Source organism: Pinus tabuliformis, chromosome J (assembly GCF_031772625.1).
Source record: "Pinus tabuliformis cultivar Carrire ecotype Pingquan chromosome J, CPIR1, whole genome shotgun sequence".
In the NCBI taxonomy this organism is placed as follows: Eukaryota; Viridiplantae; Streptophyta; class Pinopsida; order Pinales; family Pinaceae; genus Pinus; species Pinus tabuliformis.
In genome coordinates, this window is record NC_142295.1 from 1,098,897,880 (window position 1) to 1,098,911,911 (window position 14,032).

Consider the following 14,032-nt stretch of genomic DNA (forward strand, 5'->3'; position numbering starts at 1 on the left):
CTTACATAGGCACATTAAAAATATTTTTTTTTCACGGGTGATATGGAAATATTTTTTTCCACGGGTGATATGGAAAATAGCCTCATGCAATCAAAAAAACAACAGAGAGTCTCTGGGTATTTATATGTGAAAAAATAGAAATAGAAATATGGAATATGAATGTTTAGAAGTGAAAACATAGAGGTAGAAATATGAAATGTGCCAATGCTTAAAGGTGAAAGAATAGAGATAAAGAGATAAAGTGAGGTATATACAATGTGGTCGTGACTATAAATTTTAAGAATATTTTAAAATTTAATTAATAAAAATGAGTTAGATTAAATAAATTTATTATATAATAAAATGAAATTATATATGTATATAAAAAAAAAGATGGTTGATGGTTTATTAAATTTTAATGTATTTAAAAAATACCAATCAAATTAAAGATAAAATATTTGACGACCCAACATTTTGATGCAATTCTTGGAAAAACCCAACATTTTGATGCAATTCTTGATTTTCCAAAGGGTTGCATTTTCATAACTCTGTCAATGTATTTATATTTACAAGAGAGACTCTGGAACGGCAATCGAATACCCTAGTAATTCCATATTGAACCAGCGCATCTTGGTGGTACACTTTTATTTTAACATTCCTATGTATCAATCAATCACGAAGCAATTCCATGGCAGACTGTACAAGAGATTGAATGGGAAGGCGGTGCCTGCTTAATCCCATACTGCCCGAGAATGTACTGTAACTCTCCAACTCCGACGTCGTCTCCAACACTCCCTTCAAAGCCACCTCCAATTCTGATCTCATTACTGTTGCTGCTCTGTTCATCTGCATAACACCGATCAGAACCTCGATGCTAAATCTCCTGATACTCGGAACCTCCTTAGATGGACGCGGGTGCCTCCGTAAGACCTCCAACAATTCCAAAACCAACGATCTATTTGTCATCGATTCTTTGAAAACGTGATCGAAATCCGATTTGATCATAAACTTGACGATCTGAGCGGCCAGTCCTATGGCTGCTTCCTGATGCGCGCCTCGTTTCTCTATTGAAGACTTCACAACCTGAAAAGGTATAACAAAATACTTTAGTGGATTGTTTGGAAATTAATTTGGGGATTGACGTTATGAATTGAATACAGTACTCTACCTGAGCAGCAATGGCTGTGACTTCGCGCAATTCAGCGTAATCTGTTTCAGTGTATGAACACAGATTCCGAAGAATTCTCGCTGCATGAATCCCCTGAATCTCGTCTTCCAGCACAGACATCAGCTTTACGATTATATTGGAGTCATATTTGGTTCGACCCTGCAACTTAAGGTTGATGATTCTTCGGCAATTGTGTTTACTTTCGAGAGAGAGAAGAGCCAGGGCTTCTCCTGCCTTGCCGACCAGCTTTGTCATCGTCGCAACATACTGGCCTTCACTAATAACACTCCTCTCCATGAAAAACATGGAGAAGAGATCACGCAAAACTCCGCCAGTACTCCCGATGCTCTCTCGGCCCGCGTCATCTAGTGCAAGACTGGTCAGCGTGTCGATGGCCAGGATTTGCAGACCATTCGTTGATATTTCTCTGTAGTGGAGAATATCTCTGAGATTGCTTATGGCAAATACTATCTCACAAATCTCCTTCCTTAAAATCTTCCCTGTGAAGCCTGTACTGCTTGCCAGCATTCTTACAAGGTGCACAGCGAGCTTGACAGTCTTGATTTCTGATCTGCAGGTGTTGGGATTTATCTCTGTGAGTCCTATAATCTTTGGAAGAAGGTCTTTGCTGCTTCCGATTCTAGAGCAGTTGACATGATCTTTGGCCAAATTTTTCAGTATCCGAAGCCCCAGCAGACTGAAAACCGAGTATTCGTATTCACTCGAGCAGGGATCCCCGTACTGCCTGTGCAGATTCCTCGTCTTGGCAAAATCTCTGCAATGGACTTCGATTTGCTTGCTATCATACAACAAAGAGGCTATGGACTCCATGGAACCGGCGATGGCCGCTACCCGAATACAATTCCGGTTTGTCCTCACCAATTTCGCGATGATCTCCGCCGCTGCTCTTCGAATCTCCTGCTCGTGATGGTTACTCCAATTCAGCATCTCAATCAGCCTCTCCACAACCTCGCTCATGGTTCCGATCGCCCTCAACGTCTCTTCCGCGAATCGGTCACTGTTAACAAGCGCGCACAGGATCCGCGTCCCCGTTCGCTGTCCATGGCCACCGTCGGCCTGCACCAGATCCGCGCTGTATGTCACAAAATCCATCTTCAGCCCGTCGAAAACGCTTCCTTTGACGCACAAAGAATACGCGTCATAGAAAAAACGGCGGACGGTGTGGAGCTCAGAGTCATCAAAGCCGTATTCTTCGTTCACCTCGGTGAGCAGTTTCATTGCGACGATCTTCCATTGCCAGTAGGCCTTCTCCATGAGAAACAAAAGAGCTTCCGCCAGGGCCAGGCCGTAGAAAATATTGAGCGCCAATTTCCGATTTTTCTTATGTTCATTGCCCGAAACGGACCCGAAGTTCTGCCCGGATAGCCGAACGAGAGACATTACGACGCAGGTAGAAGCCGCGAACAATTGCAGCCAGAAGAGCAACCTGCTCACATTTTTGGATATGAAGAGCCACCCAGTATAAGGCACCAATTTAACCTTAGATGTCGACCATGTTCTCTTCAAAATTCCATGATCATCGACACCTGCAGTACGCTCTGCAGATGACCGAACATTTTCTTCTATCCGTCGGCTCGGATTTGTGTTACGAAGAAAACATTTGCAAAATAGCCTTAAGATAGACGTGCCGCCATTATAGAACCTGTTGCTCATCCTTCTGGCGTCGTCTCTGAGAGACGCCACAGACAGTGTCGTCTCGTGTTGCCACTCAAGCTCGCCACTACGGCTAAAGATTCGAGCGCCTTCTATCAACAATATAATGGTCACGAAGTAGAAGTCCGGCGTGTCTAAGACTATCGCGAAACCTCCAAGGAGAACGACTGTGGCCCAGGCGAAGGCCAAGGTTCCGAGCCCGGTGGCGGCTTTCTCCAGAATGGCAAGCCTGAGGGCAACTAGAGTAAGTTTCTTCTCTGGCGCTGCAGCCTTAGCAGACATGATCATGTCCACACCACGCGCCTCTTCAGAATCTCCATGGCCGCCCTGGTAATGGTTGCTGCCGCTGTAGCTCGTAGACTGGAGCGTTTCCATTCTTTCAACCCGCGGTTCGAAAGGCGAAACCCGGTTACGATTGCCATCGCTTCCTGGTGAAGGAGCCATTACTATGTCCAGTCGAACGCTTGTTTCTGCGCCCTCGGCGCTACTTTCTCCGACTCGTGTTTGCATTGGGCACAATTCGCTGTATTCAGCCTCTGCAAATCTCTGGAAAATCTTTGTACCAGAAAACAACTATCCTACTCGTCAATTTTATCGGTTTGATCCATTGGTGTCTACCCCACATATACTTGGTTGTTACGACACTTGTTTCATTAATTGCGTACAGACTCTGAGAAGGCACGCTATGAGGTGTGATTGGTTTCTTCTGGCTTGTCTACTACAATCTTATGCCAGATTCGGTGAGGAGTTTGGAAGAATATTGAAGCAAGTAAAGCTTTTGAAAATGTCCAACCATGTTTATCTAATTTTTAGCTCTCTGGAAAGAATGGTGTATCAAACTGAAAGAGATCTTTCGTATTATTCGTCTCTCTTCAAATCTGTGTCCTGTTCAACTGGACGGCGACATTTAATACGCGTTTTTGATATCTTCAAACCGTGTTGGGAAATAAATCTTCAGATTCAGAGGCTTTAACTTGTGGACGACATTTAGTACTTGTTTCCGATATTTTGCAGAAGCTTCCTGGTTTTCCAAATGTAATTTTACGCTTCAAAGGAAACTTGGTCACGTGACGCGTCCCATCTATTTGGATTTTGTCTTCTGTGTTATGACGACATTTCCGTGCAGGTGGCTCCAATCTTCTGTGTTATAACGACATTTCCGTGCAGGTGGCTCCAATCTTCTTCTGTGTTATGACGACCCTTCCGTGCAGGTGGCTCCAATCTTCTTCTGTGTTATGACGACCCTTCCGTGCAGGTGGCTCCAATCTTCTTCTGTGTTATGACGACCCTTCCGTGCAGGTGGTTCCAATGTTTCAGCGACTTGTTCCACACTCCTCTTTTCGACTTTGCTTGCACATCACAATTTCGAGCAGACATTCTTTCTTATACGCTGCTTGTAGATCACAATTTTCTTAAGGCTGGACATTCTTTCTTAGACCTTGCTTGTCCATCACAATTTATGTACGGCGTCTTTCTTGAGTGTTGATTGATCGTTGCTTCCACCCATATTTCTTAGGAATATTTAAAGATAATATTTATTTTCTCAATAATATTTAAATAAAAATATAGTAACCTAAGCATTTTAAAATTAGTGAAAACAATTTCTTTGTATTATATGCTAGTATTTTATTGATAGTGTATATCTATTTGGCTACTCAACATTCAATGTTGTAAAATGTTGAGAAGAGAGATGTACAAGTCTATCATATTTAAATATCCAAAAGAAACAACCGGAATGCTAATGGTTGTAGCATTAACCAAGACATTCAAAATTGATATTCCCTCTCTATCATATGTGGGGTTCTACTAGCATGTATATCCACTTTGCTAAAAAAACATCTAGAGTTTCATATGTGGGGTTCTACTAGCATGTATATCCACTTTGCTAAAAAAATATCTAGAGTTTCAAAATGTTGAGAAGAGGAATATATAAATCATCAGATTTAAATTAATTCAAATGTGACAACATATAAACCACTAACTACAAGATTAGATGCTCTTTAACCAAGTGGATATACAAGGTTCTCTTGGATTATTATCATGTTCCATTTTTCTTTCTAAAACAATCAATTTATTGACCAAATGCAACTTGCTCTATAGTACTCAATATCCATTGGAAATAGAGTTTTATGAAATTTTATAAACACATTCCCTCTATTCACCAAATGTAGCTTGTTATATAGTACCCTTTGGGAACATAATTTTATGCTCCATAAATATTAAATTTTAGAAATAAATATCATGTGTTGCCTAAGGCATATCAATCATTATTAGTTTCTCTTTCTTTATTCTTATTGTAGTTCCTACTGCAATTCAAATGGATACATGGTAGATCTAAAATAAGCAAACCTGCATAGAAATATTAACTGATGTAGAGAATCTCTCTTCTAATGTAGAAAATGATAAGTAAAATATAAAACAATTGATTAGTAACTAAACCGAAGAAGTATGAGAAAAAAAGTGATAACAAATAGGCAAAACTATTTTTTTAAGAGAATCTCTCTTCTAATGTAGAAAATGATAAGTAAAATATAAAACAATTGATTACTAACCAAACCAAAGAAGTGTGAGAAATAAAGTGATAACAAATAGGCCAATTTTTTTTAAAGATAATCTCTCTTTTAATGTAGAAAATGATAAGTAAAATATAAAACAATTGATTACTAACCAACTCAAAAAAGTGTGAGAAATAAAGCGATAGAAAATAGGCCAAAATATTTTTTAGTCAAAACATACAAGACAATATCACTAATTTCTTGGGTGAGAAGTTCAACTTTTAGGAAGGCTTGTTGTAGGTGTGACAAATAAAGTGTTAGCAGATATGCCAAAATCTTTGTTTCCCTTCACAACTAGTTGATAAGTACAAGAAAATATGACCAATTTCTTGTGTGAGAACTTGCATTTTTAGGAAAGCTTGTTGTAGAGCTAGTTAGAAGGTACAAGAAAATTTGATTGATTTCTATAGTGAGAACTTGAATTTAGGGAGGTTTGTAGTTCAGTAGCACTTGTGGTATTAGCCAGTGATATAAGACCATAGCTAAAGTTATTTAATTCAAAAGTTTCCCTTCCAATTGAACACACAACCTAGACTACTCTACACCATTTCTACTATAAAAAAAATCACTATATTGAATGACATGCATCACTGCAGAAATCTAAAGCAAGTTTTTTAAATGCAAATCATCTAACTCTTTGTCAATGGCTAGGAAAATTGGTAATTTGCCTAGACTACTTTACACGATTTCTACTAAAAAAAGCACTATATTGAATGAGATGCCTCAATGCAAAAATCATCTAACTCTTTGTCAATGACTAGGAAAATTGATAATTTATACATTCAAATTACTAGACTAGCTTTATTTGATGAACTTTTCTCTACTTCAATGAGAATATTTAGCACATATATTAATTTATTTATTTTCATGTTGATTGTAAATTTTGAAATATGAATGAAGTCAACTCTTCCATTTAATTCATGTCCATTAGATTTCCAAAACATTTTAGAATATACAATCTAATTATACTCCTATTATTAACACGAGTTATTTTTATGTGCATTTGTAATGTAAGATGAATATAAAGTATTTGTACATAATCCATTTAATTCATGTCCATTAGATTTCCAAAACATTTTAGAATATACAATCTAGTTATACTCCTATTATTAACACGAGTTATTTTTATGTGCATTTGTAATGTAAGATGAATAGAAAGTATTTGCACGAGTATGTATGAGTCCTTGAACAAAAAGTATCCACGTGAATCCAAAAGTGACATTTTATGTTGTAAAGTAATAAATGGAATAACAAATAATTAATCGACAAAATATGTCATTTTTATATATTTGAAGTTGGGTAACTATGTTCTATTAATCTTATCAATTAAATTAAATTTATCTCAAATGCTTGAGATTCTAATTAACAATGGCCGGAAGATTAGTAGTTGCTGGGTCCTAGCTCTCTCTTCCTAGTCGTCTTCTTTCTTTTCCTCCCTTATTATTGCTACGTTTGTGATTTCTTTATTATTATTATTATTATGATTATTATTATTATTATGGTGACTATTTATTTAAACTTGATTTATTTATAAATTTAATAATATCAATTAATTAATTTAAACTATTACTGGTTTTTTTTTTAAATTAATCTGTGTTATAATTTAAAACTAATATTCTATTTTAATTTTTAATATTATAATATTTCTTGGGGAAATATGTATAAAAATATATATTTTTTATTATTAACCATTTCTATTTATTACTAACTAATATTTTTAACTAAACTCTTTGTCTATTAATTTTTTTTTTAATTTACATAAAATAAATTTAAAATTAATCTATTTTATAATTCAAAGCTAATATACTATTTTAATTTTAATATTATAATACTATAATATAATTAACTATTACTCCATTTTTTATTTATTACTAACTAATATTTTCGAAATTAATTTATTTTACATAAACTTTTAATTTACATTCATTAATATGTTTACATCATTTATATATTAATTCTAACATTGTCCTTACATTTTAATTTTAATATTAATAATTTTCTTTTTAAAATTAATTAAAATAATAAAATGAATAAAAAATTTATATATATTAATATTAATTGACCCTTTATCTGAGTCAATCTAGCCGTTATCCAGTCAATTCTAGTTGTTGGTTGTTAACCGTTAAGTCATGGGATTCTCTGCCTTATCTATTTAATGTGCTTAGTGAGATCTGCTCATTCAACTTGCCCTGACGATCAACCACATTGGCTAGTTTGAAAAGTGTCGACAAAAAATTTTCTATGTGATTTTCGCGGAAGATTCCTCAACAAATTAACAAAAACATTTTACCTTTATCCTTCTCATCAAAATATTAAATACTTAATTAAAAAAATTTATTTAAAATCACATAAAATAATTTACAATAAAATAATTTTTAAAATTAATAATAAGTTTACCACAACATTAAATCTCTACAATATTACAGGCCTCAAATACCTACAATCACAGTGTTCGGAAGGGCTAACTACCAAAAATAAAGAATCAGGTGACCAAAGAATGCCCTGCTGCAAAGAGTAATTTAGTTTTTCAACCCTCTGGCAGTTTATATTTTCTTGAATCATAAATTGAACTTTCTACGAATTGAATAGAAGAAAATATTAAACATGGATGAAGTTTACTCTTTAAATGGCAATCGCAAGATTTTTGCGTGTCTTTGATGGCACGAAATTTTTTTAAGCATGGTTTAACCCTCGGATAAAGGAAATATGAAAATGTTTAAATTTAAATTATATTATTTTAAATGTAAATATAATTTTAATATTTTGAAAAATTATATAAAAATTTAATATTTTTGAAATTAAAATTAATTTAATAACTGAAAAAATTAAATATTTAAATTATATAAATGTAGTAATTTAAAATTACCATCTTCGAATTCAAACAAAATTTATCAAAAAATTTCCAATTTATAATAAAATTTTAGACAAAATTAACTTAAAACTTACCAATCCACACTATTCTCTCAATTTATGACAAGATTTCAGAAAAAAAAAAACAGGAGAATGGAAAAGAGTCTCGTTAAAATACTGCTGCTTGTGGCTTTGGTTATTAAGACAACATACTTAGTACTAGTTGAATTGAGGCTTCTGTGATCCATAATAGTTGAAAGAATAACTTTGACGTAAATCACATGTACACAGATATTTGTGGATGAGTTTTGAACCAACTAATGTAGTTCATCATCAAAACAAGTTAATACTCTTTGCTGAAATCTTACTATTTATTTTATTAACAAAATTTACTGTCAGTGTCTTTTGCGATCTTTCCCTCCGCTCTGTTTAAACAGGAAGGGCATGCCCCTTGTGGCTTGGCATTTCAGTTGATTTCAGCCACTGAGTAATAAATAAAGATTGGTAATTTTCATGTTATTGAATTTATTTATTTATGTATTAAAACGCAATCCTTGATTTTCATAAGGGGTTTGTATTTTCATCCCCTTGTCAGAATATTTATTATTTCAAGAAAGGATACGGAACGACATCCTCTGTGTCAGTATTTATTTACAAGAAAGAATACGGAACGATACTGGAATCCCAGTGTCTCCCTTTTGAACCAGCGCCCGTTGGCGGTGCACTTTTATTTTTGCATTCCAACGAATCAATCACAAAGCAATTCCATTGCAGACTGTACGAGGGATGAAATGGGTACACGATGCCTACTCAATCCCACACTGCCGGAGAATGTGCTGTAACTCTCCATCTCCGACGTCGTCTCCATCACGGCCTCCAGGGCCTCCTGCAATTCCGATCGCATCACTCCTATTGCAGACCTGTCCATCTTCATAACAGCGATCAGAAGTTCGATGCTGAATCTCCTGATACTGGGAACCTCCCTGGATGGACGTGGGTGCGTCCGGAAGACCTCCACAATTTCCGTAATCAACGAAGTCTTTGTCACGGCCCACCATTTTGCGAAAACACCATTGAAATCCACCATGGTCCTAAACTTGAAGATTTGAGCAGCCAGTCCTATGGCTGCTTCTTGATCCGCGCCCCGTTTCTCCATCGAAAACCTCACAACCTGAAAATGTTTAATAAAAATTATTAGTCAATTGTCTTGAAATTAATTTTGGATTGAAGTTTGGATATGTGCTATAAAAATTGAATGCATAACGCTACCTGAGTTGCAGCGCTTGTGACTTCGCTCAATTCAGCGTAATCTGCTTCTGTGTATGAACACAGATTCCGAAGAATTCTCGCTGCGTGCATCCCTTGAATCTCATCATCCAGCACAGAAATCAGCTTCACGATTAAATTTGACTCATATTTGCTTCGATCCTGAAAATCAATGTTGATGATTCTTCGGCAGTTGTGTTTACTTTCGAACGCGAGAAGCGCCAGCGCTTCTCCTGCTTTGTTGACGAGCATCGTCGTCGTCTCATTGTCGCTGGATCCCTTGACATTCCTGTCCATGAAAAACATGGAGAAGAGATTACGCAAAACGCCGCCAGTACTCCCGATGCTCTCTCGGCCCGCGTCGTCCAGTGCAAGACTGGTCAGCGTGTCGATAGCCAGGATTTGCAGAGCAGGCGTCGATATTTCTCTGTATTCGATAATGTCTCTGAGATTGCTTATGGCAAAGACAATCTCAGAGATCTCCTTCCTTAGAATCTTCCCCGTGAAGCCTGTACTGCTTGCCAACATTCTTACCAGCTGCAGAGCGAGCTTGACAGTCTTGATTTCTGATTTGGGAGTGTTGGGATTTATCTCTGCGAGTTCTATAATCTTTGGAAGAAGGTCTTTGCTGCTTCCAATTTTAGAGCAGTTGACATGGTCTTTAGCCAAATTTTTCAGTATCCGAAGCCCCAGCAGACTGAAGGCCGAGTATTCGTATTCGCCCAAGTAGGGAACCCTGTACTGCCTGTACAGATTATTCGAATTATCATAATCTCTCGAATGAATTTCAATCTGCTTGCTGTCATACAACAAAGAGGCTATGGATTCCAAGGATCCAGGAATGGCCGCAACCCGAATGCAGTTCCGGTTCGTTCTGACCAACTTCGTGATGATCTCCGCCGCCGCTCTTCGAATCTCCTGTTCGTGATGGTTCTTCCAATTCAGCATCTCGATCAGCTTCTCCACGACTTCGCTCATGGTTCCGATCGCCCTCAGCGTCTCTTCTGCAAATCGATCGTTGTTCACAAGCGCAGACAGGACTCGAGTCCCCGTCAGCTGTCCATGGCTCCCGTCGGACTGTACCAGTTCCACGCTGTATGCCACAAAATCCATCTTCAGGCCATCGAAAATGCTTCCATTGATGCACTGAGAATACGCGTCATAGAAAAAACGGCGGACGGTAGGCAGCTCAGACTCGTCGAAGCCGTATTCTTCATTCACCTCGGTCAGCAGTTTCCCCGCGACGATCTTCCATTGCCAATAGGCCTTCTCAAGCAGAAACAGAAGCGCCTCTGCGAGGGCCAGCCCGTAGAAAATATTGAGCGCCGGTGTCCGATTCTTCTTTTCTTCACTGCCTGCAATTTGGCCGAAGTGTTGCCTGATTAGACGATCCATAGACAAGACGACACATGTGGAAGCCGACAACAATTGCAGCAAGAAGAGCAACCTGCTAACATTTTTAGATATGAAGAGCCACCCGGTATACGGCACAAATTGAACCTTCGACGTAGACCATGTTCTCTTCAGCAAACCATGATGATCGACACCTGAAGCACGCTCTGCAGATGGCCGACCATTTTCTTCTACCCCTCGGCTCTGAGTTTCGTTATCAAGAAAACATCCGCAAAGCCGTCTTAAAATAGATGTGCCGCGATTATAGAATCTATTACTCATACCTCTAGCGTTGTTTCTGAGACTCGCCATAGACAGCGTCGTTTCGTGTTGCCATTCCAGCTCGCGGCTGCGGCTAAAGAGGCGAGTACCTTCTATCAACAATATAATGGTCACGAACCAGAAGTCCGCCCTTTCTAAAACTATAGCGAAGCCTCCGAGGAGCACGACAGTAGCCCAGATAAAGCCCAGAGTTCCGAGACCGCTTGCTGCCTTCTCGAGAAGCGCAAGCCTGAGGGCAAACAGAGTAATTTTCTTCTCGGGAGCTGCAGAATTATGAGACATGATCAGGTCCAGATCATGTGCCCGCGGCGCTCTCGGCTGATTTACCCCAGAATTATCTCCACGGCCTGCCGGGTAATGGCTGCTACCACTGCGGCTCGCGGAATCAGACGTTTCCGTTGTTTCAATTGTTGGCTCGAAAGGGGACACCAGTTTACGCGCACCGTCTCCAGAAGGTGCCATTATTATATCCAGTCGGACGCTCGTTTCTGAGCCCTCACCATTCATTTCTCTAACACTAATGAAATCTCCAACCACCGTATGAATTGAGCAGGACTGGGAGCTGTTGTACCTGTAATCAGCGATTCCAAATTTCTGCAAAATCTTTGTATCAGAATACAACAATCCTGCAACTCAGTTTTATGGGTTCTTTCCAATCGTGATCTGCCGGTGATCTGCCGGGGCTATACCTAACTGTTACGACACTCTTCTCCTTAAACTTTCAAGGCACACAGACTCTGTGAAAGCACGCTATGAGGTGTGATGGGTTTCTTGTTGTGGCCAGGAGTTCAGAAGGATATGGAAGCATGTAACGTCCAACTGTGTTTAATATAATGTAAGCTAAGAATGGGTCGTAAACGATACTGAAAGTGGTTCCCTCTCTACTTCCTTCTTGAATCATGCCACAATGTAACTTGTCGTGGACGTTTATAAATTACGTGTTAAATCTTCTTCGATTACCGTCTGACTTGCGCATATTTAGTAAAACGTTTTTCAAATATTGGCAGAAAGTTTCTTGCAGAGAAAGTTAATACTCGGTGGTGATTGAATTTTAGGGTAAAACTAGTTCCGGTGCGTTCACGTATTTTCTTCTGCGCTCCCGTTCTGTATTCGTTTGGGTTACTCCAAGTGTGTTTACCTGGTTCCTGCAGACTCTTTCCCTTCACTCTACCTGCTTGTTGCAGATTCTTTCCCTTCACTCTGCTGCTTTTTCGGTCCTCTCTTTCCTGGATTCGGTGATGTAGATGTGTCCTGATAAATTATTTTTTAGTTCGCCTCTTTCTTGGTCCTTCCATGCTTGGACTCGGCCCTGGTGACGTGGCGACAACTCAAATTGATGCACCCCTTTGAACAAGTGAAGCAAAATCTTCACTCTATAGAAGTCCTCGCTATGTCATATCTATTTGATTACGTGTACTTGTGCCATTTGGAAAAAAATATATGAAGAAATATTTTTATCACGTTTTAAGATAGGTTTTAAAAAAGTTAACACTAATATCAGGTTGAGAATTTTATTATAATGTACAAATTTTTTAATTAAAAAAATAATATATGAATATGTGCTATGGTTTTTTTGATATGTAATATGAATAAGTTAAAATATTGGGTCATGATATTGCAAGATAAATAATTTATGGATTAAAAATCAAACAAATTGAATTTTCACAATTAAGAATCTTGAAATAATATTATTTCAAAATTAATTTAATTGTTAATAAATGGTAAATATTTATTCTATATAAAATATTTTATAATATTATTAATAATAATGATATTAGGTATTTATTTTATATAATATTATTAATAATAATTATATTAGGTATTTTAAAAGTAGTTATGTTTTGTTTTTTGTTTTTAAAATTAATTAATTAAGAAAATGCTATATAAACATATATTATGGTTTTTTGGACATGTAGTATTAATACGTTATGGTATTGGTTCTTGATATTGTAACAAAACAGATTTATAGGTTAAGAATTTTCATGGTAAGATTTTCCTACCTAAAGAATTTGCTTAAATCAAGAATCTTGTTACTTCATATATTAACTAGCACAACCACTTGTCCTGACGATGAGCCACACAAACGCGTCACAAAGATCTCTTTCTATATGTGATTTATGCCGAAGCTCTTCTTACAACTATTATGGATCACAAAAGTCTCAACTTAACATTTTCCATCATTTATATTCCAATTAATTTTTCTAAATGCGATCAATCAACGTAATTTATTATATTTCTTAATATTAATATTAATATTATTTATATTAAAAACATTAATTTCATATTAATATTAAAATTAATGTTTAATAATATAAATATTAAACACAACGTTTATTATTAAATAATAATAATAATATTGTTGTAAATCTAAAATAATAATAAAAAGTTAAAATACATTTTTGAATGTACAAATGGTAAAAACCCCCTTGGGGACACTCAAATTATGCAAATTAAGCAATTTAAACTCAAGTTTTTAAAAAGCTATCCCAAATCCCAACGCCACTTTTCATAATTATTTTTTTAATGATGATGATGATGATGATGGTTAACGTCCGCTGACACCAAATAATGGTCTATCGGACCTAAAGAAACAAATTATCTATTTTGATTTAAGATTTTATTCCTATGCTCAAAAAGCTTGGAGAGAAGCCTCCCGAACTCACTATAATTTTGACATTGTAAAAGGCTAGGAAGGTCAGTATTGTAACAAAGATTGTGAAACTGAGATCTAATGTGGTTATATGCGGGGCACTCTAAGAGGAACAACCTTAAATTTATTAAAATGCCATTTTTCACAAATGATATTTTAATAAATTAAAGAGAGGAACAACCTTAAGAAACTTATGATTGGCATATTTTTCACATT

The 14,032-nt window shown here is 36.8% G+C and overlaps 2 protein-coding genes across 2 annotated transcripts; both read right to left on the reverse strand.

Moving 5' to 3' along the window:
• Positions 1–478: 478 nt before the first annotated feature.
• On the reverse strand, positions 479–2,571 carry LOC149230876 (uncharacterized). The gene is made up of 2 exons (XM_089379084.1): positions 1,148–2,571; positions 479–1,062 (listed from the first exon to the last, which is right to left on the reverse strand). The coding sequence occupies exons 1-2, from the start codon at positions 2,546–2,548 to the stop codon at positions 649–651; spliced, it is 1,815 nt and encodes a 604-aa protein (XP_089235210.1). The 5' UTR covers positions 2,549–2,571; the 3' UTR covers positions 479–648.
• Positions 2,572–8,742: 6,171 nt separating this feature from the next.
• Positions 8,743–11,992, reverse strand: LOC149230877 (uncharacterized). The gene is made up of 2 exons (XM_089376158.1): positions 9,496–11,992; positions 8,743–9,397 (listed from the first exon to the last, which is right to left on the reverse strand). Exons 1-2 carry the CDS (start codon positions 11,671–11,673, stop codon positions 8,975–8,977), a joined length of 2,601 nt encoding a protein of 866 aa, XP_089232284.1. The 5' UTR covers positions 11,674–11,992; the 3' UTR covers positions 8,743–8,974.
• Positions 11,993–14,032: the final 2,040 nt, after the last annotated feature.

Excerpts from the sequence above, each read along its gene's own strand:
- LOC149230877 (XM_089376158.1), bottom strand. The coding sequence starts at position 11,673 with ATGAATGGTGAGGGCTCAGAAACGAGCGTCCGACTGGATATAATAATG. Across the intron at positions 9,398-9,495 it reads TCACAAGCGCTGCAACTCAG|GTTGTGAGGTTTTCGATGGA; the intron begins GTAGCGTTATGC and ends AAACATTTTCAG.
- LOC149230876 (XM_089379084.1), bottom strand. The coding sequence starts at position 2,548 with ATGTCTCTCGTTCGGCTATCCGGGCAGAACTTCGGGTCCGTTTCGGGC. Across the intron at positions 1,063-1,147 it reads TCACAGCCATTGCTGCTCAG|GTTGTGAAGTCTTCAATAGA; the intron begins GTAGAGTACTGT and ends ATACCTTTTCAG.